We start from the raw sequence: 27026 nt of genomic DNA on the forward strand, positions 1-27026 counted from the left end.
AAAATAGATTGCCAGACAACCTCTAGCACTGCTGGTGTACTGGGTAATCAGTTGAAAACATGCGGGACATCACGGTAAAGAAAGAGTACGCAATCATATCAAGGGAACCAAGATTCTAGCGGAAGTCGTCCAATTTAAAAGCATATCGCATCCGTGTCAATGCGGATGCTCAAAGTAAGCCAAAACCAGTGGCAGAGAATATTTGACGATTAGCGACTTTGAAGACTTCATTTTTCAATTTGAGATTTCCATCGGCTAAACATCGAATACGCTATTGACTTAAATAGGGGTTTAGTACCTGCAACCTATCCACATTTAAATCATCGAAAAGAAATGACTGATGAAAACTAAAGAAGTCGACTATCATTCATAAGATAATTAGAGGATACTAGTAGTACAAAAAACAAGAAGACGTGACACGAAAAATCATAATTTTTAATTTTTGTTTTGTTTTTTATTTATTACACCTAATATATTTATAATCAAAGTGAAACTCCCCTGTAGTCAATTACGTCGAATACTTAGAGGTAAGTTGATTCAAAATCGACTTTGACCCAAGCCATACGGATTTTAATTTGCCATGTGGTCACTTGACCATGTTACGTCAATGGTTCTCGGACTACACTAAAAATTGGGAGCATGGACCAGTTGAATCGGTATGATAAGCGTCTTCTGCTTTTCTAGAAATATCCGCCGAGTTGCTCATAAAAAAAATTAGTCTAGGGTAGACGATAGAGGAAAGGCAATCAATAAAAATGGCAAAACAATTTTCCGCAGTGGCAGTGCATTGCATGTAAACTGTAAACCATCATATGAATGTCTGAACGCCAAGCGCCTGTGACTATAAAAGAACAAGTTTGGGGAAAGACGGTTTAGTATTTTTTTTTTCGTTTGTTGTAACTCTAGAAATTATATCTGCATTAGCACTAAAGCTTTCATGTTAAAATGTTTCACTGCAGCACACACACACTTTGTATTTTGCCTGGAAATTTAAATTAATGACAATAAACCGCAAAAAAAAAAATAGTTCGATTGACAGGAAACTATTTTTTGATGTACCGTATTTCTTTATGGAATGAGACAATCCTTAAAAATGTTAGATAGTGTTTAACGTTTTATTCCTGAATACATTTTTTTAGTTTTTAGATCTTCCTTTATATTTGATTCTAATGCTGCACATTAGAGTTAACATGTACAGCTTATCGAAACTTGCTTGGTATTTTTGTGTTCAAAATAAACTGTATCTTAGTAAATTACGATACACAATTCTAAATATAGATAGGAAATGACGTTTGCAACAGTATACATGTAAGTCTGTCATACACATCTAATGTACATACATCCAAGAATTAGTGAATGTGAGTAAAAATCAATACCTAAACTCTGATTCTTTCATAGAAATTCTAAACTTACTTAACCTTTCAACTTTCCTGTTAGTGTACGTATATTTATGAACCATATATTAGAAAATATTATACCTTTTGACAAATTTTATGACTTGTTTACCTGCAATCTAAATGTCTCAGTTGACAACGTGTTGTTATGTTGTTATTGCTATATAAAACATCGTTCGAAAACACCATCTTAAGTGCCGAATACAGGGGCGTAGCTGCCTATACGCAAATACACATTTTAAAGATGAAATAAAGGTTATTTATTACATATGCATACCAAGAACGTAGTATAGGCTCTGAAAAATGGGCTCCAAAATCGTGAAAAGTCAAGTGCTTTGCCTTGCCGGACTCACTGGGGGTCTTGAGCGACCCACCCAAGACCCCTCGCCGTAATTTTGCGTACAACTAAAACAGGCCTAGCTACGCCCCTGGAATCCTGGAATATGACCTTTCTATACGTTTATATATCTTCCCTGTATCAATTTGATCCGATGGAGCAGTGTAGCAAATAGAGTCGTCACATTCTGAGACGTTGTATAATATTGATTTTTTGTGACATGCATCATTAATTTGATCCTCTATCCTACATAATAAAACCTAGATGAACTGTCCCGTACTACCATACATCGTGTACTAAGTTACAGCCCTAGATTAATCCTACGAGGAGGAATGACCCGGCCAGCGAAAGCTATATTTTTATATAGCCTAGCTGGTCGAGTGGTCTAGGGCGCTGGACTTTGTGCAGGCGGTGTTGCCATAGATGTCACAGCGGTACGAGTTCGAGTCCCGCGGAGGGAACGACCAAAAATTTGCATTGCAAATATGACAGTTCTAACATCGTTGGGAACTTTTCAGACCTTTCAATACGTTTACATATCTTCCCTGTATCAATTTGATCCGATGGAGCAGTGTAGCGAATAGAGTCGTCACATTCTGAGACGATATATATATATATATATATACACAGGTGAGTGTGTGAACAGTGAACATTTCCAAAAAAAGCAAAGGTTTTATTATGGGATAAACCTTATATTCGTTTTTATACAGAAAGTATTCTGTTCTGAACAACAACTGTAATATAAAATAGTAATCAAGGGAACCAAGGTTATAGCTGTAATCAAAAGAATGTTATCCAGGGACAAAGACCAGACATGGAAAACAGATAAACACAACAAAGAACATAAAGTAACTAAAGTCATACAAACAAAGTAACAAAAGCAAATGAGCAACTCGGATTCCACTAAAAACTGGGAGCATGGACCGGGTGCACCGGTATGGTAAATATAAATACAAATAAACTTTTTATTAAAGTAAGCTCATGTAATGTTTGATATAAGATTTGAAAGTTCATGTTGTCATTGTATAGTTGAGATCTGACCCCGGAAGTCTGTCAATTTAGTTCTAAGACATCTCAAAAGTTGTAATTCTCGGAATGGTTCTACTTTCTTTTGTAGATGGACACAAACATTTGCTATAAGAATGATCTAGTGGATTCTAAAGCCAACTTATCAAAGCCACATCTATCATTTGTCATTAACTTTCTGTTGCCAAAACATCTTGTTGATAAGCAGAGGACAAAACGCCAGTTCGATTCTTTCCAGACGTTATGTTTGAAGGACAAGTCTTTGTCAGATGAATGTTTTCGTCCTTTACTGGTTGGGAGTGTGGCAGAAGGATACAATATTCCCGATACCCTATCCCGAACGAATTCTTTTATGTCCGTTCTTCAAACAAACGCTGATGGGGATATTTTGTTTGAGAATACGGTGTTGTCAGTACTAGCGCACGTCGAGGATGTTGATTCTCAACCAGATGACATTAAGAAATGTTTGTTAGAATGCACTGGATCACATCCTTGTTATGGAAGAGTGAGGCTTCGCGATGAACCTAGGAAGATGGATGATGTTTTCATTATTGCTCCAAACGAAAATATATATTATTTAAGTGGAACTAAAATCCAGGCAAAACTATTTTCCACCATGATTTCTGTTGGAGAAAGTTTGGAATTACATGGACCAGCCCTTTCTACTTTTTCATCAACGAAGACCGAGTCTGAACTTCTTCAAAGAGAAACTAATGATCAACCTCAAATTCATGCTCAAGACTATGTTTATGCCTTGCCCTGTATCGGATGGCCAATAATTGCAAAGCCTTGGATCGAAAGACAAGAAAAGGGAAATTGGATAGACAGCCAAATAGTAAAAGAAATTATAAAAGAAGGAATTCACGTAGTTCCTGCTCCGCATCGGCTTTCTGAACACCCAGAACTTGAATGGAGATTGTCTTTTGCTACTACCGAGGTTTATCTAGCACAAAATGTTATCACAGATGAACAACGACAGTGTTATATATTCTTGAAGATAATTCATTCTCAAGTTATTAAGAAACTTGAAATTTTGACTTCTTATCATTTAAAAACTGTTTTCTTGTATTCGTGTGAAATGCTTCCGGCGCATGCATGGATTGAAAATATTGGTGCTTGTTTTCTGTTCATGGTTGATTTGCTTATCGAGTGTTGTCAAAAGAAAGTTCTACCTAACTTTTTCATACCAGAGAACAATATGATCGACTACTTCACGAGTGACCAAATTTTTAAAGTTCTAGAAGTTTTGGAATTAGTCCGAAAGCGACCACTTGAACCAGTGCTGCAGTTTACTGACAAAAATGTAATAGGCTTACAAAGCCTAAGTACACCTTTCAGTGAAATCGTTCAAAAAGTCTTTGAAGATTCTAGTAAATTCCTTATTCATGGGGATATTCAAAAGACAGCAAAAGACGCATTTGTTCCTGCACTTTTTAAAATGGTTTTAGTACTTGCTCTTGAACAAAAACCAGAAGAAGCAGTTCGGTATGTTATCAACATTTTCCCTATAATTGACAAGTACTGCCCCGGAAGATGTAATGTTGCCCAGATAATAGATACAATAGGAATGACTTTTATCCAGGATGTTAAACTGTCCATCAGCCTTTTAGAAGAGGTACTAAAATACAAAGACCAATATCCAGACGTGTTGTTGCTGAGGGGGAATTTGGCATGTTTGTTCCATGTTCTAGCTTATTCAAAACCTACTGACTCAGATGAACAGATGATTGCGTTGGCACAATCAGAAACACTCTTCAACTCTGTGGTCGAAAATACATACTCCCCCTCGGTTGTAGATTTCAGCTGCTTATTGATCAACAAAGGTTGTTTTAAAGAGGCAGCTGAAAAGTTGGGCGAATTTATAGACCTTGAACTAAAGCAATCGTCTGGGAGTCAACATACTTTCTACAAAAAAGAGGCTGCAGTACTAGATGAAAAACTTCAAAAGGAAATTGAAGTACACGAAACTTTCTCTGTAAATTCACTTTCAATGGCATATTACTTGCTAATAAATTGTGCTCTTAAAAATGATCTGTGGACAGAAGAGAAATCGTTTTTCAATGTTTTACAAAACTTTACGGACCATTGTGAAAATCTGAACGAATCTTCATCGTATATATTACTTGGATATATTTTAATGTATGTAAATAATTATGAAAGTGCACACAATATCTTTCAAAAGGCTTTAAGAATTTGCAGTGGATCAACGTTATTGATCGAGAAAAATGTCGCGTCCTGTAAATAAAAAAGTTGTAAATGACAAGTTGTCAATACAATAACGAAACGAAGATGCAGAGGAGAAATTTTAAGTATTAAAAAATCTGAAAAAAAATCTTCAATTTTTATAAAAACAAATAAAGTATATTTTAAAAGGTATCTTATTTATCTTTTATTTCTTTACCTGGTTCCCCATTCTAGCTTTATTTAGATATTAAGCAAAAGTAAACAGGGAAGCACATTACCTTATGAGTACAAATAAACATCATCAGACGTGTTTTAGGAAAAGATTTTGTCATCTCGGATTTCAGATTAATAGAAAACAATAACATTTTAAAAGTCATATAGAAAAATGCTTCTTTATTTTCGTAATTTTGTACTTAAAGATATATATATATTTCCATGAGCAGTAAGCAACGATAAAATTTCCACTGACCACATTACATGACCTGCTTGGTAAATCTGACGATCTAGTACATTACTGAAAATGGGTTGATGCATCACCTGCAGGATTGGTTAATGGGTGTTTAATACTCCATTTCTTCTGTATGGACAAATTGAAAACTGGAACGAGCAATAGCAGGTACACTGGTAGAAACAAATATACAAAATATGCTATCCAAGTATAGTGTGAGGTATATTGGACAATTTCTTATAATAAGAAGAAAGGCGAATGGAATCGGACCTCTGAAAAAAATACTGGTTCAACATCATCGAGGTTAAACATTAACTTTAAAAACCTCTGAAGCTTCACTGAAAATGTCTTCATCATAGAGGCTAGATCAGGAGATTACTAGTTGTTTGTATTTAACATATTACAACTCCATTTACTGGGCAAACTTTGAAAAGAACAACACTACTGAATGAAAGTTGTGCATTTGCGTTGGTTACGTTTTATATTTCTAAAAAGCGAAAGAGATTATTTCTTCTGTTTCAAACGAATGCTCAAGGTGCACTGCAATTATGGCAATTTAAAATACTGGTTATCACGACTGTCATTCGGAAACAGTGAGTGTACCGGTAACGGCAGCAAGAGTCTGGTGTATTTGAAGTATTAAGGTAAATGCTTGTTAATTACAAAATTCGACAACGCGCAAATATTAGTAAAGAGGTAATAATAATACGTCAATCAAAATTAGTCTATGTAGTATTCGGAATAGAAAGGAAGGCGATGCATACCTTCTTGTAAATCTGTATCAATCATCAACTACATAGTTTTCTCATTCAACCTTTATAATAAGTGTAAGTAATTATTTCCAAATTTATAAATAATTTAATCATATCCGGAACTACGTAACCCGTAATGAACTAGTTATTATATTACTTTTGGGAAATCCCTCGTCTAAATATAGTCTTTAATACATACACTTGTTTATATTTCCAGCAGGAACAAAAGGGATTCGTTGAATCGTAGACATATATAGTCGAATGAAACACTAGATGCAAGTAAGATATAACGAAATGGAAATAATTAGATACGTCCTAACCTTATTGTTTTTTTAATCGAATAAACATTCCTACTTCCTCTTCGAAGATCAAATTTTGGAGATTATCTGATTATTATTCGCAACAGCTCATTTGTTATTTATATTTTCCGGGTAATTATGTTTATAGGCTAAAACGACATTCTTAGTACATGGAATACATATATTGTCAACGAAACAAACAAAATGTTTCTATTTTTAAACATTTATTTATGCTTAATAAATACGATATTTCATTTAATAAAATAAGATATTTATAATTATAGAATAATTTCCCAATTAGATATCAACAAATCTAACAATCCAAGGAAGATTTAAGTCACAGATTTCTGTCAAGATTTCCTCAAATTCTTCCTCAAAATTGTCTTAGTTGTTAATATTTACCATTTTATAGAGGTTGCATGATGGCACATTTGTTGTGTTTCACCATATCTGTTACTTTTTCTATTAATTTGAAAAACTCTTAAGATTTTATTATTACAAATTTACTTTGATATATGAAGTGAAATGAATTTTATCTCTTATGTAAAGTAAAGTTCGATGTGTCTGTAGTATCTGCTGTAAAATTCAAGCTCTTTTGTATAGACGAGATAAAGATAATCCCAAAATCTTGGTTTATTTAGTCACTAAACAACATCTTTACAGCGGAAACTGAAATAAAAGGTCTGTGCCATGTTTCGTTCCTATTTTTTGTTGGAGTTGGTTAATGTCGCCATGTATAAGTGGTGATGAAGTGTGGCCCATCGGGGTGGCTTCTGTTTGTTAAAACACTAATCAACCAAACTGTACAAATTTATTGTCAAGCAAATATATCTACATAGTTAAGATTTCATCATAGGTACATGTGTTGCTAGATTCAAATTTATTGTTCATAAAGTAAGGTTTAACTCGATCTGTGACAAGGAAACTAGCGTTACCCGTCCTTTTATAAAAATGGACAGTTTTTCTTTTAGCTGCGGATTTGGGAATGTATATGTTATTAAAAGAGAGAGATCGGAAGTTATTTTTATGCTACTATACATTTAAATAAAGATTTTGATCTAAGAGTATTTGTTGGGAAAAAGTATGTTAACTCCAAGTTAGAATCGCTTTTTGTTTTTAAAAAAAACAATGTTTAAGTTGTTCTTTCATCGGAGCAGCTCTAATGAGAAATCATTTCCAAATGTTACCCAACCAATTATATAACATTTTTACGCTGTATATCTATGTATTATTTCTGACCATTCTTCATTTTAGATGGAAACCGACTTCAACTTTCAGCATGAACTGGTGGATATTCAGTCGAGTATACCGATGCCACATCTTTCATTTATAATAGATTTGTTGTTGCCTAAAAGGTTGGTTGGTCTACACAGAACAAAACGACAGTTTCAAACACTCCAAGAGTTATGTTCGAAAGATCCATTGTTGTCAGATGGCTTCTTTAACCTTATTTTAGTCGGCAGTTCTGCTGAAGGATATAATATTCCAGATGCTATATCAAGATCGAACCCATTCAAAGTGGAAACAAACGCTGATGCCGATGTTTTATTTGAAATTACTGCACTGAAGGTTTTGGTTAATGATAACGATGCGGATGCTATTCCAGTGGACGACATAAAATGTATACTAGACTATAACGAGTCGCATCCTGGATACGGAAAAGTTAGATTTCGTAAAGAACCGAAAGAAGCTGATGACACATTTATTTTTGTACCAGAAGAAGGCAAGCATTTTTTGAGTGGATCTAAACTTCAATTGAAACTGTTCTCGAATGCTTCATCTAATAGTCCTAACGTTGAGTTACATGGACCAGCTTTATCTAAAAGTTCCGTAATGGAAAAAACTATGTCTGAAATTTTGGAATTTGCTAAAAGTGAAGACAAACCTCAATTACATGATCACGATTATGTGTATTCTTTGCCCTGCATTGGCTGGCCAGAAGTTGCAAAGCCCTGGCTTGAAAGACAGGAGAAACACTCCTGGATCAATGCCAGTTTGTTGAAGGGTGTAAAGGAAAGGGGAATTAATCTTGTGGCCGTTCCACATAGACTTTCTGATCACCCAGAGCTTGATTGGAGGATCTCTTTTGCAACAACGGAAGTGTATCTCGCACAGAATGTGATCACTGATGATCAGCGACAATGCTTCGTATTTTTAAAGATTATCTATGCTCAAACATTAAAGAAGCTTAATTTGTTGACTTCATATCATTTGAAGACAATTTTCCTGTACTCTTGCGAAAAACTTCCATATAAAGCGTGGAGTGAGAACAGTGCTGCCTGTTTGTTGTTCATGATCGATAGATTGATTGACAGTTTGAGGAAGAAAGTTCTACCGAACTTCTTTATACCAGAGAACAATATGATCGACTATTTCTCGGACAACCAACTAAAGCAATGTCTCCAGGTTTTGGAATCGGTAAGAGAAAGACCACTGCAGCCTGTTCTCGAATATACCGACACTAGAACACTTGGATTACAGAGCTACAGTACTCCTTTTAGAGATCTTATTTTGCCGGTCTTAGAGGATTCTGTGGCGTTCCTGGGTCATTGTGATATCCAGACATCTGTTACAAACGCCTTTCTGTCTACATTATTCAAGTTTGTGTATGTGCTTGCATTAGAGCAAAAACCAGAGGAATCAATTCGTACTGTAATAGACTTATTCCCAATTATCAACAAATATTGTCCGGGCAGTTTTAACGTTGCGCAACTCATTGATTCGATTGTCATGAACTTCGTGAAAGATATTCAGTTGACTGTAAATCTATTAGAAGAAGCACAAAAATATTCAGACCAATATCCAGATATTTTGTTGCTCAGGGGCAATTTAGCCTGCATGTTCCATGCTCTTGGCCACACTAAACCGCTTGAATCAGATGAACGAATATTAGCGATGGTACAAGCTGAAACGCTCTTCAACACAGTTGTTGACGTTGAAGACACTTGCTCTGCATCTGTAGTTGACTTCAGTTGCTTATTGATTAATCAAAGCCGTTTTGAAGAAGCTGCCGAGAAATTGGACCGATTCTTGCAGTCGGAATTAAAGAGGAGATCTGCTTCCAGCTTACATTGCTTCTACAAAAAAGAAGCTACCGTGCTGGATAAGACACTTCAGAGGGAGGTCGATAGTCATGGAAAATTTGCTGTTAATTCGGTATCAATGGCGTATTACTTATTGGTAAAATGTGTGATCAAAAATGATCCGAAGGTAGCTGACAAGGCTGTTTATGATAAAATCTTACAATACTTTGCCGAACACTGCAATCGTCTCAACGATTCCTCGTCATTCTCACTTTTGGGTTATGCCTACTTGCTTGTTAATAGTTATACTTCTGCACACGAATCATTTAAAAAGGCATTAAGAACATGTGATGGGGCGACAAAGTTGATTCAGGAAAACATTGCATTGTGTGCACAGCACTTGTGATATGCTATTTATTCGGTAGCGTGACGATTTATTTCTTCATGTGTTTGGGATGTTTTGAATGTGAGACTTATAATTATTTGAAGTTTTGATTTTGAATGTTGTATTTATATTATATTGTTTTTTTCAACACTGTGCAAACGTACCAATTGCATTTAACAAAAACAAAGTAAAGGCACAAAATCAAAATAAAGTACGGCAAAAAAGTTTAAAAGAAAAAAAAATTAATTTGAACTAATGATGCATTTTAATGCTTTATACATTAACGTGTATACTTGCGTATAATGGCCTTTTTGTCTGTTTATTCAAATCGTGAACTTTTCCCCTGTTAGTCATGTATATAATTATGACGTTATAGTTATCAATTCATGACGATTGAAACAACAAAATAATTCTTACACCTAGAACTATTAATCCTCATTTTTTTTAGTTACGTGCTTCAAGCGGAAATCGTGATTATTATCACCAATCATAAACGTTCTCCTGTACAACAACTTGGGGCAATTACTGCAACAAGAACAGCTGGAAAAGGTTGGGGTTGAAAAATGCAAACGAACATTGAGATACTTGGTGAAAAACGCCTACTATTATTTAAATGAAAACTGTATTTAGATGGAATTCCTTCTTCAAATATTTTCCCTCGTAAACTTTTTTTTATGTCTAAAGCTTCTTTCAACCTGGATCCCTATAAAACAAAACAAAAATGTGGTGAAAAAGAATAATTATACATGCATGTACAGTCATGTATTAAATTGAGCAGATAAAAAAAAATATCCGTGATTGTTTTAATTTACGTTACAATATTCATAAGCATATGTGTGCCTAATCAGAGATATATGTATCATTCAAATCTTTGCCCTTTTGTCCCATATTTAATGATAAACATTATCACAATGTTTTATTTGAGGGAGTTATGAAGTAAATAAATAAATATTCACCATTTTATAAGAATGAAAGCGGGACTAGATAATTGGGTTGATATATTTGTTCTTACACTTTATTTTGTTTTAGTCTTAGCTGTCGGATTATTGGTGAGTAAACAATAAGAGTTATAAAGGTTATCCCTCGGAATATTTAACTTTTTTTAACAACTCAGTTTTGATGATTTATTTACATTCTTTTTTCTTAAAAAGTTTAAGTCATTAAGTCATTATGGGCCATATTTATGTTATCCTTTTTTCTTCATATCAAGGACCAAGGATCGAAATTCTCAATACAAAAATGTGTATAACATCTTTATCGAATTCAGCAATCGATGAGATTCTAACCCTTTCCATCACATGTAACCATTTTGTCACCAATATCTTATTTAAAATATTTGATTTAGCGAATTCGGATTGGAAAAAGTTATCAATGCATATAGTTTAATTCCTTATGTATATATTCATGGAACCGGTCGGGTTTGCATAACACATCTCTATCCATCGAATAAATTTCACCTTAATCTAAGACTTCTCTGTAGTATCACATAAAAATCTGTTAATTGTAGTCGGTATGTCGGAAAAACCGGAATTCTGTGAAGGGATATTTCCTGGCAGGGAGATCAATGGTCTGGTTTCCGGTGAGTATAGTTCTGTGAAGGGATATATCCTGGCAGAGAGGTCAATGGTCTGGTGAATATCTTAACTTAAATCTAACCATAATCGAAGAGAGGAAAAATGACCCTAGTGAAAATTCTAGTTTTTCAAGTTTCGGAATGTAAAGCCAAATTTTTACTCCGTGAGATTGGTTGCAACGCCTTTAATATCTGCAATAATTTTTGATGAGTGAAATCAAGAGGAACCGCGGATGGAACGAAATAAACATCTGTATATTACAAAGGCAGGAAAGTAAAAAGACAACATGAAACATAAAGCAACAAAAGAGAACAAAAAAACAAAACTAAAAATCAAGTTCCTGGAAAAGAGTAATCAAGGGAACAAAGAAAAAAAGTATGCACCCCATTGACATTTCATACGCAACATGTCTATTACACACATGGATTAAATGTCCTTGCATTTTTTAACCCTTCTGTAGATATTATGGAGATACATTTAACTTAAAATAGTGACAATACCTTGCAGATTGGAGCGTCATTATTTGCAAGTAACATTGGCAGTGAGCACTTCATTGGTCTTGCCGGAAGTGGTGCTGCTTCTGGGATTGCTGTTACCGCCTTTGAATGGGGAGTAAGTGCAGAATATTTATTCATACAATTGTCAAACGAAGATTTGTTTTACTTGTACTTTTCCACTTAGAGATGTAATTATTTTTCTTCCTCCTCTTTTGGAAAGTTTTTCTCCTGAAGACTACGTTAAGAGTTTATACACATGCCAGACTACGTTTCAATATTGTACTTTTCTAGTGCTAGTGTAGTTTTGAACTTTGTCTCTTTTTATTTTCTTTTCATCTCTTATTTTCTCTGTTATATCCTATTTTTGACATTTTAGGCTGCTCTCTGTCTTCCACTACTTGGATGGGTGTTTCTGCCAGTTTATCTGTCTGCAGGGGTATGTATTGATGTCTGACAGACTTCATTCAAGTCATTACAGCACTAATTTGTAATTATGTTTCATTCTTTATTGTTGACTTGTAAAAAGTTTTAAAAGATAAAAAAAATATAATAAGAAACACGAAGGCAAAAGAAACAAAAAAAGTAAGATTTTACGTATATACTAGTATGTATAATTCAAGTTCATACATGTATCAAAATTTTACGGAGTTATTCTGAATCTTCTTGTTGATCAAATATAGCGCTATTTTGATGGTCATCACGAATCCGCAAGTATTGGATTTTCATATTTAATATGATAAGACATTTTGTTTCAGGTATATACTATTCCAGAGTATTTATCGAAAAGATTTGGAGGAACAAGACTTCGGACGTACCTCAGTATTCTTGCACTGTTTCTCTACATAGTTACTAAAATCTCAGTAAGTGTTGAAAAACTAATTATTCCATCGAAGTACACGAACATTTAATGATTTTTTTCGAGTTACTCCATGATCTGATCACCAAACAATCAAGCAAATAATCAAACATTCGACCAAACAGTTTACTTCTTATCATTTGTTTCTCCTATGCTCAGTTTCAGTCAAAATGTCAAAATGTCGCTAAATTAAGTCTACTATATTTCTCCCTTCAAGTTATATTTCCATACCTTTCCAGGTAGATGTGTATGCAGGGTCTGTGTTTATACAACAAGCTCTGGGATGGAACACATACTATGCCATAATAGCTCTACTTGCGGTAACTGCCGTATACACAGTTATTGGTAAGTTGGAGCTAATCTGATAAGTTTGGTGCGACGAGAAATCTTCGGAATAAGAAACTAGAATACAAGAACGAAGTGCATGTGTTCTGAAGTATGATATCATTAAGATGATTAGTCGTATTTAAATGAGTTTAGATCACTATTTTTCATATCTCATTTTTAACTTACGCTGGAAGCCTATGTAGACTATGTTGATAATTTTTCTGTAACAATGAACAGAAAAAAAAAATAACGTCAATATTACTGTAAGCAGAAAATTTAGGTCTCTTCAATAATCGTGGGTCATAAAAGATACTCCCGTTTTTTTTTGTTTTTTTTTGTTTTGTTTTGTTTTGTTTTTGTTTTGTTTTTGTTTATGTCTTTGTTTTTGTTTTTTTTAGTTAAATGCATTATCAGACCTTGGAAAAAATAGTTATTAAATTCGAATTTATTTTTGTTAAAAGGTGGACTCGCGGCTGTAATATTTACAGACACACTCCAAACTATCATCATGTTAACAGGAGCAGTGTCGTTGTCAATCATTGGTGAGTTGAACAGATTTATTCTTGTTTTAACAGTTTCTTTAGCAAATTGTCTTATTTCCTATATTTATTTTATTTGTCTTCTGGATTATCTTAAGACAATTTATCAAAAAAAAACCCGATTTTTCTTTGCAGCTTAAAACAAACGATAACTAAAGCCCAACTTATAAAAAATGAAATATAAAAATGCTTAGTCCAATACTACATGCAAATTTCAGCATTTCTGTAGCTTGCATGAATTCGGTGCAAGCTTCAGAAGTTTTCTTCGGGACTGAGATTTGACACCAGTTTTTCCCATATCTATTGAATGATTTATTTATATACATATATATGAAAAACGCCATGTATATTTTTTTTCGAAAATGATAGGTTTTACTAAGGTTGGTGGAATTACTGGTCTAGTAACTAAATACCAAGAAGCTATCCCAGATAGTTTACGTTACCAAAGCTTAAATGATACTTTCGGTAATGGAACGAACACAACATCACACTGTGGTTTTCCCAGGAAAGATTCTTTCCATATCCTGCGGGATCTAGACTCTGATTTGCCCTGGCCAGGACTACTCATAAGAAGTACCTTTGTCTCAACATGGTATTGGTGTGCAGATCAGGTGATTATGTGCTTCCTTCTGGGGAGTTAAAATGAACAACAATAAACAGTTCATACGTAAAAAAAAGTGAATACAAGATGATATTTACATGACATAAAAACTAATTCAAGATCTATCTCAAGTGTCAGTTTAGTTCCTTTTGTTTTTCTAACTTGAGAGGACAAAATAATTAGCTAAATTAAGTAGAAAAAAAGGAATATGAAATATGAAAATATAAATCATTTTAACGAACCTAACAGTCGCTACTAGTTTAACAAAGTTCAGGCTGAATTGTTCAAGTTCCTCTTTGATCAGCTAAAATTGCAACGAATGTCATTGTCCAGTCTTAGTAGGACGTATTTGTTAAGTTGCATTTAGCTCTTTACATTTTTGTTTCGTTTAATTTCGGCTAATATAACTGAAATGCCGCTTTGTACCGTCCTTTAAGTAGAAAATTCGTGTTTTGATTTGTATATATCTCCACATCTGTTATTTTACACCCAGCAATGTTTCTACCAAGTAAAACTTCAAAACTGTAATTCTTCAGCTCTGTCTTTTATAAATGAAACCTCTTCTTATTTTAACTGAGTTGATATTCGATTTGGTAATACTCTGTTGCGTTTCACCATACCCGTTTTTTTCTCTTTTTACATGAGTTTCTTTATTTTTAGGTTATTGTCCAGAGAGCATTAGCAGCTAAAGACATAGGTCATGCTAGAGGTGCTGCGATAATGGCTGGTTACCTCAAGTTCCTACCTCTATTTCTAATTATAATGCCTGGGATGATCAGTCGAATTTTATTCACAGGTGAGACGTGAAAATGTTCCTTGTTTTAGGAATAAGTTAAAACAATTGTTTTTAAAATGATATATTTGAGAATTCGGATGAATACTGCACAATTAAGTGTTTTTGCAGCCTCTTGAATTATGCAATTTCTAACGAGAAAGTTTTCTTGTTCAAAATGTACATGTTATAAATCAACACTAGGATTACGTAATATTAAAATCAGGATATGTTCAATCTTTTAAAAAATAAAATTCTGAACATTTTGTCTACACAAGATCATGTGCAAGAAAAAAAAATCAAGACATGTGATACATGTATAAAAAAGTAGATTACTGCCAAATTCTCATATCATGAACATCTTAAGTTAAAACACTAAATTGTATCCTTGTTTTTAGAGGATGTAGCTTGCAGTGACCCAGATACTTGTATGAGAGTATGCGAGAACCCAGTTGGATGTTCTAACGTGGCATATCCTAAACTAATTCTTGGTCTCGCTCCAACGGGTAAGTGTAAAATATTTGACGTCCCTACTTGATACTTATTTTTTTTCAAAAGCACAAAATATCTGGTATCGCATGTCAACGTTAAGGAACTAAATTAGATCATAGTTGAAAAGTTTTTAACAGTTGCAAAAAATGGTTAGATTTTTTGTTTAGAACCAGAACAACCCAAAAGTTTGTTTCTTGAAACTAGTGTATAGCATATCAAAATTTGTAATATTCATATGATTGGTATTTTTTAAAAATTTTAATGGCGTTTCCTTGACAAATTCTTCATACCTCTTTGAAATTGTTACACTTCACTAACATCCCTTATCCTATTTTGTGTAACGGAGGGCTAACAAGGGCTACTTCATCCCAGCTTCTCCTCCCAGACGACCGCCTCCCACCCTCTTGACCGTCGATTCCTAACCCTTTTTCATTTTAGCCCCGGTAATGGTTCCCAACCATAATCCCCGCTTCACGTATTTTTCACTCCCCGTTCCTCGTCCCTTCAACCACCGTTCCCTATCCCCTCCACCACCGTTCCCCACCCCTTCAACCACCGATCCCCGTCCCTTTAACAATCGTATCCCCATCATCTTGTACATTCTCCCATAACATGTTCCTTACCTTTAAAATACAGGTCTTCGTGGACTGATGATGGCGGTAATGATGTCGGCATTGATGAGTTCTCTGACGTCAATATTTAATAGTGCCGCTACATTATTTACAATAGACCTATGGACCAAATTCCGCAAGGAGGCTGGGGATCGGGAACTACTCATTGTCGGAAAGTAAGTCCTGAATTATCTTTGACACACAAAAAAAAAAAAAAAAAAATCATAGACAAAATTTGGTTATGTGACTCTAACGTCATCAAACATTTTTGCTGTTCTTTTTATTGCAGATACTATAATATAAAGGTTACAGACCACCAATTCAACCAATGAGCATTCGGAACGTACGCAAAAATAGTCCTACGCAAAAATTACCCCTGTTCCTCATAGTGCTGTGAAAAAAGTTCTCATCTTATTTAAAAAATTTAAACAGTTTCTGAAAGGAAAAACATTTCTGTACATTTTATAGGTGCATTTTGCTTCTTGTGATGTGAAGCCTAATCTCCATAATGATTTTTAAATATACCCCTATCTTGTGAAAACACTGGGATTTCCCATGCTATTTATAGACCCTTCACTTCCGGTGACCAGTACTGCACTGCAAGTCTGCTAACCCCACATGCCATTCTGAGGATTGTGAGCTGACATATGTAGAATCATGCTGATATATAGTCCTCTGCAGGTTAAAGTTAAGGTAAAGTCCAGAGAAGCCATTGAATATTGTGAAATTAGCATAGAAGCCTATGGAAAGTGGAATTAGTGGTTTTTAGCCTTAAGCTGAAGCCATGGCAAAATGAAAAGTTTCTTGAAATAGCTTTAAACTACTTGAAGATCTTGTTAACTTTGCCATGAGAGGAATACACTACAAAAATCCTTCAAAATATGCATTTTTTTAAGTTATAGGTCCAAATTATGGAAAATTGGTCTTTTTGGCTGATTTGTATGTCCTATCTTGTAAAAAGTGTAGAAAATTTAGTAAAAATATCAAATATTAAACTTTGAGGGCTATATTTACCTAAATATGGTGGTAATAAGCACTTGAAATCAAGTTTTGTGTAGATTTGAGCAAAAATTAGGTTAGAAATGAGGAAAAACTCACTTTCATTACTGCGGTTAAGGCCATATCAGCATTCCCCTATGGCAACATGGAAAATCCATTATTGAGTACTTTTTTTGCTTTAGGTGCCCTTTACTGGTCATGTTTTAATGTGAAAACACTGTATTTACAAATTTAAAGCCAAATATATCACCTTTTGTGAAAATTTAAAGATTTAGGATTTTTGACATGTGATCAAGAAAAAGGGGGAGGCATGTCAGAAATAAATTTTTAAAAATAGACCAATTTCTCAGAAAATGATTACTTTTAAAACTATTTCTTCATTAATATTGTTAAAAAACAAGTTGTGATTGATATTTTTTATTTGAAAAGTCAGAAAAAGTTCTTTGCAAATATTTAATGCATTTAAGTATGGTAGAATATTGTCACTTTTTTGCTCGCACAACTTGGTTACCCTATATTTAAAAATCAAATATTTAAAAAAGTGCTTGTCACATTTCACTGAAACTTTGCAAATGCATTCAGTATGTGTGTAGGAAGATACCTGTATAGTTATATATTTTTTCTAAGACAAAAAGTGACTCTTTAGGTTACAGACCACCAATTCAACCAATGAGCATTCGGAACGTACGCAAAAATAGTCCTACGCAAAAATTACCCCTGTTCCTCATAGTGCTGTGAAAAAAGTTCTCATCTTATTTAAAAAATTTAAACAGTTTCTGAAAGGAAAAACATTTCTGTACATTTTATAGGTGCATTTTGCTTCTTGTGATGTGAAGCCTAATCTCCATAATGATTTTTAAATATACCCCTATCTTGTGAAAACACTGGGATTTCCCATGCTATTTATAGACCCTTCACTTCCGGTGACCAGTACTGCACTGCAAGTCTGCTAACCCCACATGCCATTCTGAGGATTGTGAGCTGACATATGTAGAATCATGCTGATATATAGTCCTCTGCAGGTTAAAGTTAAGGTAAAGTCCAGAGAAGCCATTGAATATTGTGAAATTAGCATAGAAGCCTATGGAAAGTGGAATTAGTGGTTTTTAGCCTTAAGCTGAAGCCATGGCAAAATGAAAAGTTTCTTGAAATAGCTTTAAACTACTTGAAGATCTTGTTAACTTTGCCATGAGAGGAATACACTACAAAAATCCTTCAAAATATGCATTTTTTTAAGTTATAGGTCCAAATTATGGAAAATTGGTCTTTTTGGCTGATTTGTATGTCCTATCTTGTAAAAAGTGTAGAAAATTTAGTAAAAATATCAAATATTAAACTTTGAGGGCTATATTTACCTAAATATGGTGGTAATAAGCACTTGAAATCAAGTTTTGTGTAGATTTGAGCAAAAATTAGGTTAGAAATGAGGAAAAACTCACTTTCATTACTGCGGTTAAGGCCATATCAGCATTCCCCTATGGCAACATGGAAAATCCATTATTGAGTACTTTTTTTGCTTTAGGTGCCCTTTACTGGTCATGTTTTAATGTGAAAACACTGTATTTACAAATTTAAAGCCAAATATATCACCTTTTGTGAAAATTTAAAGATTTAGGATTTTTGACATGTGATCAAGAAAAAGGGGGAGGCATGTCAGAAATAAATTTTTAAAAATAGACCAATTTCTCAGAAAATGATTACTTTTAAAACTATTTCTTCATTAATATTGTTAAAAAACAAGTTGTGATTGATATTTTTTATTTGAAAAGTCAGAAAAAGTTCTTTGCAAATATTTAATGCATTTAAGTATGGTAGAATATTGTCACTTTTTTGCTCGCACAACTTGGTTACCCTATATTTAAAAATCAAATATTTAAAAAAGTGCTTGTCACATTTCACTGAAACTTTGCAAATGCATTCAGTATGTGTGTAGGAAGATACCTGTATAGTTATATATTTTTTCTAAGACAAAAAGTGACTCTTTAGGTTACAGACCACCAATTCAACCAATGAGCATTCGGAACGTACGCAAAAATAGTCCTACGCAAAAATTACCCCTGTTCCTCATAGTGCTGTGAAAAAAGTTCTCATCTTATTTAAAAAATTTAAACAGTTTCTGAAAGGAAAAACATTTCTGTACATTTTATAGGTGCATTTTGCTTCTTGTGATGTGAAGCCTAATCTCCATAATGATTTTTAAATATACCCCTATCTTGTGAAAACACTGGGATTTCCCATGCTATTTATAGACCCTTCACTTCCGGTGACCAGTACTGCACTGCAAGTCTGCTAACCCCACATGCCATTCTGAGGATTGTGAGCTGACATATGTAGAATCATGCTGATATATAGTCCTCTGCAGGTTAAAGTTAAGGTAAAGTCCAGAGAAGCCATTGAATATTGTGAAATTAGCATAGAAGCCTATGGAAAGTGGAATTAGTGGTTTTTAGCCTTAAGCTGAAGCCATGGCAAAATGAAAAGTTTCTTGAAATAGCTTTAAACTACTTGAAGATCTTGTTAACTTTGCCATGAGAGGAATACACTACAAAAATCCTTCAAAATATGCATTTTTTTAAGTTATAGGTCCAAATTATGGAAAATTGGTCTTTTTGGCTGATTTGTATGTCCTATCTTGTAAAAAGTGTAGAAAATTTAGTAAAAATATCAAATATTAAACTTTGAGGGCTATATTTACCTAAATATGGTGGTAATAAGCACTTGAAATCAAGTTTTGTGTAGATTTGAGCAAAAATTAGGTTAGAAATGAGGAAAAACTCACTTTCATTACTGCGGTTAAGGCCATATCAGCATTCCCCTATGGCAACATGGAAAATCCATTATTGAGTACTTTTTTTGCTTTAGGTGCCCTTTACTGGTCATGTTTTAATGTGAAAACACTGTATTTACAAATTTAAAGCCAAATATATCACCTTTTGTGAAAATTTAAAGATTTAGGATTTTTGACATGTGATCAAGAAAAAGGGGGAGGCATGTCAGAAATAAATTTTTAAAAATAGACCAATTTCTCAGAAAATGATTACTTTTAAAACTATTTCTTCATTAATATTGTTAAAAAACAAGTTGTGATTGATATTTTTTATTTGAAAAGTCAGAAAAAGTTCTTTGCAAATATTTAATGCATTTAAGTATGGTAGAATATTGTCACTTTTTTGCTCGCACAACTTGGTTACCCTATATTTAAAAATCAAATATTTAAAAAAGTGCTTGTCACATTTCACTGAAACTTTGCAAATGCATTCAGTATGTGTGTAGGAAGATACCTGTATAGTTATATATTTTTTCTAAGACAAAAAGTGACTCTTTAGGTTACAGACCACCAATTCAACCAATGAGCATTCGGAACGTACGCAAAAATAGTCCTACGCAAAAATTACCCCTGTTCCTCATAGTGCTGTGAAAAAAGTTCTCATCTTATTTAAAAAATTTAAACAGTTTCTGAAAGGAAAAACATTTCTGTACATTTTATAGGTGCATTTTGCTTCTTGTGATGTGAAGCCTAATCTCCATAATGATTTTTAAATATACCCCTATCTTGTGAAAACACTGGGATTTCCCATGCTATTTATAGACCCTTCACTTCCGGTGACCAGTACTGCACTGCAAGTCTGCTAACCCCACATGCCATTCTGAGGATTGTGAGCTGACATATGTAGAATCATGCTGATATATAGTCCTCTGCAGGTTAAAGTTAAGGTAAAGTCCAGAGAAGCCATTGAATATTGTGAAATTAGCATAGAAGCCTATGGAAAGTGGAATTAGTGGTTTTTAGCCTTAAGCTGAAGCCATGGCAAAATGAAAAGTTTCTTGAAATAGCTTTAAACTACTTGAAGATCTTGTTAACTTTGCCATGAGAGGAATACACTACAAAAATCCTTCAAAATATGCATTTTTTTAAGTTATAGGTCCAAATTATGGAAAATTGGTCTTTTTGGCTGATTTGTATGTCCTATCTTGTAAAAAGTGTAGAAAATTTAGTAAAAATATCAAATATTAAACTTTGAGGGCTATATTTACCTAAATATGGTGGTAATAAGCACTTGAAATCAAGTTTTGTGTAGATTTGAGCAAAAATTAGGTTAGAAATGAGGAAAAACTCACTTTCATTACTGCGGTTAAGGCCATATCAGCATTCCCCTATGGCAACATGGAAAATCCATTATTGAGTACTTTTTTTGCTTTAGGTGCCCTTTACTGGTCATGTTTTAATGTGAAAACACTGTATTTACAAATTTAAAGCCAAATATATCACCTTTTGTGAAAATTTAAAGATTTAGGATTTTTGACATGTGATCAAGAAAAAGGGGGAGGCATGTCAGAAATAAATTTTTAAAAATAGACCAATTTCTCAGAAAATGATTACTTTTAAAACTATTTCTTCATTAATATTGTTAAAAAACAAGTTGTGATTGATATTTTTTATTTGAAAAGTCAGAAAAAGTTCTTTGCAAATATTTAATGCATTTAAGTATGGTAGAATATTGTCACTTTTTTGCTCGCACAACTTGGTTACCCTATATTTAAAAATCAAATATTTAAAAAAGTGCTTGTCACATTTCACTGAAACTTTGCAAATGCATTCAGTATGTGTGTAGGAAGATACCTGTATAGTTATATATTTTTTCTAAGACAAAAAGTGACTCTTTAGGTTACAGACCACCAATTCAACCAATGAGCATTCGGAACGTACGCAAAAATAGTCCTACGCAAAAATTACCCCTGTTCCTCATAGTGCTGTGAAAAAAGTTCTCATCTTATTTAAAAAATTTAAACAGTTTCTGAAAGGAAAAACATTTCTGTACATTTTATAGGTGCATTTTGCTTCTTGTGATGTGAAGCCTAATCTCCATAATGATTTTTAAATATACCCCTATCTTGTGAAAACACTGGGATTTCCCATGCTATTTATAGACCCTTCACTTCCGGTGACCAGTACTGCACTGCAAGTCTGCTAACCCCACATGCCATTCTGAGGATTGTGAGCTGACATATGTAGAATCATGCTGATATATAGTCCTCTGCAGGTTAAAGTTAAGGTAAAGTCCAGAGAAGCCATTGAATATTGTGAAATTAGCATAGAAGCCTATGGAAAGTGGAATTAGTGGTTTTTAGCCTTAAGCTGAAGCCATGGCAAAATGAAAAGTTTCTTGAAATAGCTTTAAACTACTTGAAGATCTTGTTAACTTTGCCATGAGAGGAATACACTACAAAAATCCTTCAAAATATGCATTTTTTTAAGTTATAGGTCCAAATTATGGAAAATTGGTCTTTTTGGCTGATTTGTATGTCCTATCTTGTAAAAAGTGTAGAAAATTTAGTAAAAATATCAAATATTAAACTTTGAGGGCTATATTTACCTAAATATGGTGGTAATAAGCACTTGAAATCAAGTTTTGTGTAGATTTGAGCAAAAATTAGGTTAGAAATGAGGAAAAACTCACTTTCATTACTGCGGTTAAGGCCATATCAGCATTCCCCTATGGCAACATGGAAAATCCATTATTGAGTACTTTTTTTGCTTTAGGTGCCCTTTACTGGTCATGTTTTAATGTGAAAACACTGTATTTACAAATTTAAAGCCAAATATATCACCTTTTGTGAAAATTTAAAGATTTAGGATTTTTGACATGTGATCAAGAAAAAGGGGGAGGCATGTCAGAAATAAATTTTTAAAAATAGACCAATTTCTCAGAAAATGATTACTTTTAAAACTATTTCTTCATTAATATTGTTAAAAAACAAGTTGTGATTGATATTTTTTATTTGAAAAGTCAGAAAAAGTTCTTTGCAAATATTTAATGCATTTAAGTATGGTAGAATATTGTCACTTTTTTGCTCGCACAACTTGGTTACCCTATATTTAAAAATCAAATATTTAAAAAAGTGCTTGTCACATTTCACTGAAACTTTGCAAATGCATTCAGTATGTGTGTAGGAAGATACCTGTATAGTTATATATTTTTTCTAAGACAAAAAGTGACTCTTTAGGTTACAGACCACCAATTCAACCAATGAGCATTCGGAACGTACGCAAAAATAGTCCTACGCAAAAATTACCCCTGTTCCTCATAGTGCTGTGAAAAAAGTTCTCATCTTATTTAAAAAATTTAAACAGTTTCTGAAAGGAAAAACATTTCTGTACATTTTATAGGTGCATTTTGCTTCTTGTGATGTGAAGCCTAATCTCCATAATGATTTTTAAATATACCCCTATCTTGTGAAAACACTGGGATTTCCCATGCTATTTATAGACCCTTCACTTCCGGTGACCAGTACTGCACTGCAAGTCTGCTAACCCCACATGCCATTCTGAGGATTGTGAGCTGACATATGTAGAATCATGCTGATATATAGTCCTCTGCAGGTTAAAGTTAAGGTAAAGTCCAGAGAAGCCATTGAATATTGTGAAATTAGCATAGAAGCCTATGGAAAGTGGAATTAGTGGTTTTTAGCCTTAAGCTGAAGCCATGGCAAAATGAAAAGTTTCTTGAAATAGCTTTAAACTACTTGAAGATCTTGTTAACTTTGCCATGAGAGGAATACACTACAAAAATCCTTCAAAATATGCATTTTTTTAAGTTATAGGTCCAAATTATGGAAAATTGGTCTTTTTGGCTGATTTGTATGTCCTATCTTGTAAAAAGTGTAGAAAATTTAGTAAAAATATCAAATATTAAACTTTGAGGGCTATATTTACCTAAATATGGTGGTAATAAGCACTTGAAATCAAGTTTTGTGTAGATTTGAGCAAAAATTAGGTTAGAAATGAGGAAAAACTCACTTTCATTACTGCGGTTAAGGCCATATCAGCATTCCCCTATGGCAACATGGAAAATCCATTATTGAGTACTTTTTTTGCTTTAGGTGCCCTTTACTGGTCATGTTTTAATGTGAAAACACTGTATTTACAAATTTAAAGCCAAATATATCACCTTTTGTGAAAATTTAAAGATTTAGGATTTTTGACATGTGATCAAGAAAAAGGGGGAGGCATGTCAGAAATAAATTTTTAAAAATAGACCAATTTCTCAGAAAATGATTACTTTTAAAACTATTTCTTCATTAATATTGTTAAAAAACAAGTTGTGATTGATATTTTTTATTTGAAAAGTCAGAAAAAGTTCTTTGCAAATATTTAATGCATTTAAGTATGGTAGAATATTGTCACTTTTTTGCTCGCACAACTTGGTTACCCTATATTTAAAAATCAAATATTTAAAAAAGTGCTTGTCACATTTCACTGAAACTTTGCAAATGCATTCAGTATGTGTGTAGGAAGATACCTGTATAGTTATATATTTTTTCTAAGACAAAAAGTGACTCTTTAGGTTACAGACCACCAATTCAACCAATGAGCATTCGGAACGTACGCAAAAATAGTCCTACGCAAAAATTACCCCTGTTCCTCATAGTGCTGTGAAAAAAGTTCTCATCTTATTTAAAAAATTTAAACAGTTTCTGAAAGGAAAAACATTTCTGTACATTTTATAGGTGCATTTTGCTTCTTGTGATGTGAAGCCTAATCTCCATAATGATTTTTAAATATACCCCTATCTTGTGAAAACACTGGGATTTCCCATGCTATTTATAGACCCTTCACTTCCGGTGACCAGTACTGCACTGCAAGTCTGCTAACCCCACATGCCATTCTGAGGATTGTGAGCTGACATATGTAGAATCATGCTGATATATAGTCCTCTGCAGGTTAAAGTTAAGGTAAAGTCCAGAGAAGCCATTGAATATTGTGAAATTAGCATAGAAGCCTATGGAAAGTGGAATTAGTGGTTTTTAGCCTTAAGCTGAAGCCATGGCAAAATGAAAAGTTTCTTGAAATAGCTTTAAACTACTTGAAGATCTTGTTAACTTTGCCATGAGAGGAATACACTACAAAAATCCTTCAAAATATGCATTTTTTTAAGTTATAGGTCCAAATTATGGAAAATTGGTCTTTTTGGCTGATTTGTATGTCCTATCTTGTAAAAAGTGTAGAAAATTTAGTAAAAATATCAAATATTAAACTTTGAGGGCTATATTTACCTAAATATGGTGGTAATAAGCACTTGAAATCAAGTTTTGTGTAGATTTGAGCAAAAATTAGGTTAGAAATGAGGAAAAACTCACTTTCATTACTGCAGTTAAGGCCATATCAGCATTCCCCTATGGCAACATGGAAAATCCATTATTGAGTACTTTTTTTGCTTTAGGTGCCCTTTACTGGTCATGTTTTAATGTGAAAACACTGTATTTACAAATTTAAAGCCAAATATATCACCTTTTGTGAAAATTTAAAGATTTAGGATTTTTGACATGTGATCAAGAAAAAGGGGGAGGCATGTCAGAAATAAATTTTTAAAAATAGACCAATTTCTCAGAAAATGATTACTTTTAAAACTATTTCTTCATTAATATTGTTAAAAAACAAGTTGTGATTGATATTTTTTATTTGAAAAGTCAGAAAAAGTTCTTTGCAAATATTTAATGCATTTAAGTATGGTAGAATATTGTCACTTTTTTGCTCGCACAACTTGGTTACCCTATATTTAAAAATCAAATATTTAAAAAAGTGCTTGTCACATTTCACTGAAACTTTGCAAATGCATTCAGTATGTGTGTAGGAAGATACCTGTATAGTTATATATTTTTTCTAAGACAAAAAGTGACTCTTTAGGTTACAGACCACCAATTCAACCAATGAGCATTCGGAACGTACGCAAAAATAGTCCTACGCAAAAATTACCCCTGTTCCTCATAGTGCTGTGAAAAAAGTTCTCATCTTATTTAAAAAATTTAAACAGTTTCTGAAAGGAAAAACATTTCTGTACATTTTATAGGTGCATTTTGCTTCTTGTGATGTGAAGCCTAATCTCCATAATGATTTTTAAATATACCCCTATCTTGTGAAAACACTGGGATTTCCCATGCTATTTATAGACCCTTCACTTCCGGTGACCAGTACTGCACTGCAAGTCTGCTAACCCCACATGCCATTCTGAGGATTGTGAGCTGACATATGTAGAATCATGCTGATATATAGTCCTCTGCAGGTTAAAGTTAAGGTAAAGTCCAGAGAAGCCATTGAATATTGTGAAATTAGCATAGAAGCCTATGGAAAGTGGAATTAGTGGTTTTTAGCCTTAAGCTGAAGCCATGGCAAAATGAAAAGTTTCTTGAAATAGCTTTAAACTACTTGAAGATCTTGTTAACTTTGCCATGAGAGGAATACACTACAAAAATCCTTCAAAATATGCATTTTTTTAAGTTATAGGTCCAAATTATGGAAAATTGGTCTTTTTGGCTGATTTGTATGTCCTATCTTGTAAAAAGTGTAGAAAATTTAGTAAAAATATCAAATATTAAACTTTGAGGGCTATATTTACCTAAATATGGTGGTAATAAGCACTTGAAATCAAGTTTTGTGTAGATTTGAGCAAAAATTAGGTTAGAAATGAGGAAAAACTCACTTTCATTACTGCGGTTAAGGCCATATCAGCATTCCCCTATGGCAACATGGAAAATCCATTATTGAGTACTTTTTTTGCTTTAGGTGCCCTTTACTGGTCATGTTTTAATGTGAAAACACTGTATTTACAAATTTAAAGCCAAATATATCACCTTTTGTGAAAATTTAAAGATTTAGGATTTTTGACATGTGATCAAGAAAAAGGGGGAGGCATGTCAGAAATAAATTTTTAAAAATAGACCAATTTCTCAGAAAATGATTACTTTTAAAACTATTTCTTCATTAATATTGTTAAAAAACAAGTTGTGATTGATATTTTTTATTTGAAAAGTCAGAAAAAGTTCTTTGCAAATATTTAATGCATTTAAGTATGGTAGAATATTGTCACTTTTTTGCTCGCACAACTTGGTTACCCTATATTTAAAAATCAAA

The 27026-nt window shown here is 33.3% G+C and overlaps 3 protein-coding genes across 6 annotated transcripts in view; all 3 read left to right on the top strand.

Moving 5' to 3' along the window:
- Positions 1 to 1288: 1288 nt before the first annotated feature.
- Positions 1289 to 5129, top strand: LOC148605514 (uncharacterized). The gene is made up of 2 exons (XM_088548635.1): positions 1289 to 1308; positions 2849 to 5129. The coding sequence occupies exon 2, from the start codon at positions 2849 to 2851 to the stop codon at positions 5000 to 5002; it is 2154 nt and encodes a 717-aa protein (XP_088404761.1). The 5' UTR covers positions 1289 to 1308; the 3' UTR covers positions 5003 to 5129.
- The window catches only part of LOC148605515 (sodium/glucose cotransporter 1-like), a 66780-nt gene continuing 41069 nt past the window's right edge, over positions 1316 to 27026 (top strand). Inside the window, exons 1-12 of one of the 3 annotated variants that reach the window (XM_088548632.1) lie at positions 1316 to 1358; positions 10878 to 10897; positions 11356 to 11427; positions 11930 to 12034; positions 12296 to 12355; positions 12675 to 12779; positions 13015 to 13120; positions 13564 to 13644; positions 14011 to 14252; positions 14903 to 15038; positions 15413 to 15520; positions 16143 to 16293. In XM_088548632.1, the coding sequence (XP_088404758.1) occupies positions 1331 to 1358; positions 10878 to 10897; positions 11356 to 11427; positions 11930 to 12034; positions 12296 to 12355; positions 12675 to 12779; positions 13015 to 13120; positions 13564 to 13644; positions 14011 to 14252; positions 14903 to 15038; positions 15413 to 15520; positions 16143 to 16293 (1214 nt within the window). In that variant the 5' untranslated portion in view covers positions 1316 to 1330. Of the gene's footprint in view, positions 1359 to 9789; positions 10898 to 11355; positions 11428 to 11929; positions 12035 to 12295; positions 12356 to 12674; positions 12780 to 13014; positions 13121 to 13563; positions 13645 to 14010; positions 14253 to 14902; positions 15039 to 15412; positions 15521 to 16142; positions 16294 to 27026 lie in introns of those variants that run through there. The other 2 variants (XM_088548633.1, XM_088548631.1) reach the window with 2 other exon arrangements.
- On the top strand, positions 6260 to 10637 carry LOC148605516 (uncharacterized). 2 transcript variants are annotated; one of them, XR_015915891.1, is made up of 3 exons: positions 6260 to 6420; positions 7695 to 9929; positions 10297 to 10637. XR_015915891.1 is itself a non-coding variant. In XM_088548634.1 (2 exons), exons 1-2 carry the CDS (start codon positions 6415 to 6417, stop codon positions 9867 to 9869), a joined length of 2181 nt encoding a protein of 726 aa, XP_088404760.1. In that variant the 5' UTR covers positions 6279 to 6414; the 3' UTR covers positions 9870 to 9978. The 2 variants fall into 2 exon arrangements, 1 of the variants encoding a protein (XP_088404760.1); XM_088548634.1 differs by lacking the exon at positions 10297 to 10637 and having other exon boundaries at positions 6279 to 6420; positions 7695 to 9978.

Source organism: Perna viridis, chromosome 10 (assembly GCF_037379345.1).
Source record: "Perna viridis isolate PV_CMFRI_1.1 ecotype Kerala chromosome 10, ASM3737934v1, whole genome shotgun sequence".
Lineage (NCBI taxonomy): Eukaryota > Metazoa > Mollusca > Bivalvia > Mytilida > Mytilidae > Perna > Perna viridis.